This window comes from Nestor notabilis, unplaced genomic scaffold (genome assembly GCF_000696875.1).
Source record: "Nestor notabilis isolate BGI_N333 unplaced genomic scaffold, ASM69687v1 scaffold7591, whole genome shotgun sequence".
In the NCBI taxonomy this organism is placed as follows: domain Eukaryota; kingdom Metazoa; phylum Chordata; class Aves; order Psittaciformes; family Psittacidae; genus Nestor; species Nestor notabilis.
Genome location: NW_009915177.1, coordinates 94,128 through 99,485, shown reverse-complemented (window position 1 = coordinate 99,485; position 5,358 = coordinate 94,128). Strand labels below are relative to the sequence as shown.

At 38.7% G+C, this 5,358-nt stretch overlaps 1 protein-coding gene across 1 annotated transcript in view; it reads left to right on the top strand.

The window, feature by feature from the left end:
• Positions 1-5,358, top strand: part of ACAA2 (acetyl-CoA acyltransferase 2) — a gene marked incomplete at its 5' end in the record, with an annotated part of 13,629 nt that overhangs the window by 5,547 nt on the left and 2,724 nt on the right. The window contains 3 exons of the mRNA XM_010024001.1: positions 455-602; positions 2,190-2,365; positions 3,355-3,484. Of these exons, the coding sequence (XP_010022303.1) occupies positions 455-602; positions 2,190-2,365; positions 3,355-3,484 (454 nt within the window). The remainder of the gene's footprint in view (positions 1-454; positions 603-2,189; positions 2,366-3,354; positions 3,485-5,358) is intronic.

The following is a 5,358-nucleotide window of genomic DNA, read 5'->3' as shown; positions in this document are numbered from 1 at the left end:
TTTTCCCTACAGGAATCTTTGGTTCCGGTAAGGTGATTTTACCTGATAGTAGAGAAAGACCCAAAGATCAGTAGGCTGCTGTGCATTTTTGTAGTTCCTCACCTTTCCTTTTTGGTAACCAGAAAGACAGGCATGTTTTCTCATAAGTCTCTAAGAAGTAATTCATGCCGCAGTGAAATTTTTTTGAACCGCTAAGACTCATAGGCTTTTCCCAAATCTGTCAGGGCAACATGTGAGTAGAAAGAACCACACTAGAGCGCAGTGTCTATTAACTGAAACAGCACACAAGAACCTGCAGTATGTTCTAATTTAAATACAGTATCCATAGGTAACCTGAGTTAGTTTTACAAAGAGATGTTAGTTTCTAATAGGCTGCTAAATAATTAGAAACTGTCAATAATAAATGTTAATACTGCTGTGCTTTATAATTTTGTTATGTTTATATTCCATGCAGCTGGAAGACACATTGTGGGCAGCTCTAACAGATACATATGTTAAAATACCTATGGCAATTACAGCTGAAAATCTGGCTGCAAAGTACAACATCACGCGAGAGGACTGTGACCGATATGCTTTCAAAACGCAACAGAGGTGCAAAGCTGGTTAGTAAATTTAGGAACTGAAGTGTTTATATGATACTAGTTTCAAATCTAGACAGTTTTTAGTATCAATTCAAAGGATTTTTAAGTTTTGTGTAGGTCATGCATCTTGGTGTAATTTGTCTTTTGATTTGCCGATACCATAATTCACGCCCTCTGATCTAAATCCTTTTCCTTTCTTTTGCAAACCTCAATCAGTTAGAGCAGATGAAATCCGAAGAGGGGATACTTGTTCATGACCTCTTTAAAAACTGTTCTCTGAGTAGTTCCATTGCCAAAGCCATAATTTAGAGTCATTGGGTTACTGTGAATTTGATTGATAATGTAAACAGGACGCTAGGCCAAAAGCCGATAGAATGTGTAGTGGTCATACTGGGACCTCAAAATGCATTGCAACCCAAAGGTGAACCTAAGAAGCAAAGACTTCAGTATACTTTTAGATTCTAATAATGATGCTGCTTTTTAACAGCTGCTAGTCTCAAAGGAAGATTCTGAATTTTTTCAGTGCCTGCAGCAGTGCTTTTTGTAACTTTTCATAGTCCTATGTTGCTTTCCCTGCTCATCTTGTTAGCTAACTCCTGCCATTCCTGCAGCCTTTGCTAGAAACTCTGCCCCTGAAGAGGCTTTTGCTTCTTTCTTGTTTTCAAGGATTCTGCCTTGCTGTTGTTATATCTGCTTGTTGTGACCAGTTAATCTTATTCCGCACTAAAGAGAGAGACCTGTGGTTAATCAGGAAAGAAAAAGATTTTGTAGAATTTACTGAGAAGTTCAGGGGTAGTTAAACAACATCAGATACGCCGATTTTCACTGTCATAGTTATAAATCCCTTAGGGTTGCATTTGTGGAATGATTTGAAGAGGCTTGGAGTCTTGGTTCAGTTTTGTGAGATAGGAATTGTTTTGGTTTTAAATCACATCAACACTGTGAACATGAAAGGTGGTGTTTAGATGCCTGAATATTGGCTCCTAATGTCGTCTTGGGTGATGTGGCCCTCTTATGGACATCTTAGGTACCTACAGTGTCTTGAACTGTTTCAGGTTGCATAGGCAGCTGAATTCCATTCTAGGATCATGTCTTGACTTGAGATCCTGTGGGGGAGCCCCTTAGACAAGATTTTAATCATATACAATAGCTTATGCTGGCTGTCAACAGAGAAAATGTGGCTCAGGATTTTTTCCACATTCCTTTCTGAGTGAAATTTACAGCTTCTTGCCTTCTGATGAATGTCAGAGCTGTAAAGCGGCAACACAGGGGGATGTGTATAAAAAATAATAAATCTAGTTATTAAAAAGGAAGAAGAGTTCACTTATTTAAAGCTGAAATATAACTTTAAGATTTGAGACTTGCTTTGGAAAATTTTGAAAATGTATTTGTAGGGTTTTTGCCCAGTTTCTAAGAAAAACCTGAACAAACAGTAAAACACCAACCAGCCTATTCAAGCAAAATAAAGCATAAACAGTACTGTCCCTGAACTCTTGGTTAAAATAGAGCAAAAGTTGTGTGCACATGAAAATAGGATTGTTGGTCATGCTGCGCAATCAGCCTGATATTTGTATCAGACTCCTTTTATTTTCCTTTTTGTGGTTGCAGCTCATGATGCTGGTTACTTTAATGCTGAGATGGCACCAATTGAAGTGAAAACGAAAAAGGGGAAAGAAAGTATGCAAAAGGACGAGCACCCCAAACCCCAGACCACTCTGGAACAATTGGCAAAACTCCCAACTGTCTTTAAAAAGGATGGAACAGTCACTGCTGGCAATGCTTCAGTGAGTATGTCAAAGCCTTGGGTTATGAAAGTGTCACCTCTAAGGTTCTCCAAATTTACTATCGCTATATTTATGTCTCAGTGAGCCACCTTTGGCTATCAGTGGTGCCTCGTGGCAAAAATAATTTCTAATTCTGCAATGGAATGCCCCTGGTTGACTGCTTCAGCTCCCAAGACAGCAGGGGATCCTTCAGTCTGCTCCCGTGTCCTAAAATTTGGTTCTGTGGATTGCCATGTTCTTTTAGTGAGGCATTGACACTTCCTCTTCAGCCTTGAGTTACACAGCTGGTACCTGCAGTGGCTGTGTACAGCCACTTTCTTTTCTTTGCACTTTCTTTTGGTGGCAATGATTGCTGAACAAATCATGCATTATGTTAGTGCGTCTGTCACTGATGATCATCTTTGTACAGCAGTTAGTATCCTCTAGTCCAAACCACATTTTGCTCTTACACAGAATAGACCGGGTGCTTAGAACCATGTTATTACAGACTGTCTTACAGTCGTTATCTTAACCAATTGGTTAATGATCTTTGGGCCAGAAGGACCACTGTGATCATATAATCTGAATTCCTGACTAAAATAGATCATAGCTGCAGTAAGTATGAGTGTCTGTAAAGTATCTTTTATAATTACTATTGTATTATGCAATATTACTAATGCATGCATTATACAGTATTAACAATGTTCTTGCCACTCAACAGAACAATGTTTCCAGTGTAAGGGAGACTTTACGTGGCAAAAATGTATTTTACTTTTCTAAAACATTGGGATTAATTAAACATCTCTATTTAACTTCCTTTCACAGTCCACAGAATAGTTAGATTGTAGTTTGTTATTTTAAATAAACAGTAATACAGTTATTTGCTAAATGTTGATACTAGTGTCTTGGACACAAGCTTTTTCTGAGGGGCACATGTAGTATAAAGTGTGGTGGAATTTTTGTTTGATTTTGTTTTCTCCACTAAGAATGCTTTTCTCTCGTGTTGCAAGGGGGTATGTGATGGAGCTGGTGCAGTCATCCTTGCCAGTGAATCAGCACTTAAAAAGCACAGTCTTACTCCTCTGGCAAGAATAGTAGCATATCACTCATCTGGCTGTGATCCTTCTATAATGGGCATTGGTAAGTTACAATAAAGCACATTATTTTATAGCATCAAGCAGCATTGACATATTCTTGTGTTGGGCATTCTATGGAAAGAAAGAAGGGCTGCGGTGCGCTGAGTCTGGAGACTCTGAAGTTGTTCATGTAGCTTACTACAGAAAGACTGTCCATTCCACTGTATCACTCCACCCCTCTTACACAGAGGGAGTGACTTACTTGTCAGTTTGGCTGAAAGGATATATGCAGAGCCTGACCTACAGCATTATAACTGAACTGTAGTCTCCCAGGCACCTTTTTTTTTCTCCTTTTTTACTCTCTCTATTAGTCAAAAAAATAGGTACTTTTTCAATGTCTTTTAAGACTGGTTTTCTCCTGAAATTCAGTTTAGTTTCCCAGCTCTGAAGCTTTACATCCCATTATTAAACGGGCTATGAGTTGTCTTCCCCACCTCTTGTTGAATGAGCATTGGCTAAGTGTACACTTTTCAGCAGTTACTTAGTTGCTCAACCTAAGATGAGATTCCAGGATACACATCTGTTCAGATATTATTTTGGCAAACCAACTGTTTTTCTGTTTTTCAGTCCCATATTTTATGCTTCTTAATCAAGTAGCTGTTAACACTAACAAACCCTCAAAGCCAATGCAGACATCCCAGGATTTTCCTTTCTGTTTAGTTTGTAGACAGCGTTGTATCCCGGCATCTTTTCCTTTCTGTCATTCTGTTCAGAGAAGTCATTGTTGGCTGGTTCCATGTGTCAGTAGAAATGCAAATGAAGCATTGTCAGATTTGTTTTCTTGATCAGACTATCTGACTAACACAACCTTCAAAGCAAATATAGAGGGAGGGTTTCTTTCGCTAGACTTCATGCTGTCATTGTGCTTTCTAAACTAGCCCATTCTTTCAAGGTCAGGCAACTCTTTTAGCTTGTTTAAAAACTTCATAAATCATATGGAGAAACGTTTAGTATCCCAACTCCTTAACACCACAGCTTGTCCCCAGCATCTCAAAAGACCAGAGGAGATTCATCGACATGACAGCAACAGGTCTGAGAACAGGAGCTCAGTCTGAGCAACTGCCCTTTCACATACTCAGTAGTGATGGGGAGTCCTGCTTCACCATGTCTAGTGAGAGAATTCATTGTTTTTAAAGAAAAGAGAAAAGAGAGACAGAGGGGAAAGAAGTCTGCTTAGCTGTCATTAATGGTCTTTGTATTGTCCATATGAGACCCTCCCATTACTCTCACGGGTAATGGGCATACTAAAATCTGTAATGAGATGCATTTAGAGTCTAGTATTAAGCAGCTTGAGGCTTTCTGGTAACCCACTGAGGTTTGAACTGGGCCTCTTCTTTTAAAATTTTTGTCTCTTTGGTCATTTACTTATTTTTATGATTTTTATTCTTGCAGCTGTGAGTTTTTAACACCAGTTTTTGGTAGTGAGATGGCATTTAGGATTTTTAGTATTTTAGGATTGGGATTTTTGTCTAATGACCAGAATGACCATTTAACATCTCAGTATCTTTGTCCTACAAGCATATTAATGCTTTCAGATTCCCTTTGAGTGTCTCTTTCCTTAGGTAGCTGAGATATAAATCTCCCTTAGTGGGTTATACTAGGTCATAGGTGTCAGCTTTCTTTTTGAAACAATTTTATGGACAAATTCTGTAATATTCCCAGAAAAAATCTTAACTGTCTTCAGTAGCCGGGACCTGGGTCCAAGGGAAGATTTTATTCTTAGGGTTCTTTTACTAGAAGATTTTCAGATAAATAATATTAAGAAAACCAAAACAACAATACCCCTAACTAAACCCATGACCAGCAAACTCTAAAACACCCTGCCTTTTTCTGTTTTGTATACCTGGAAGTTGTGAGGAAAGAGTAAGCTGAGCCTGA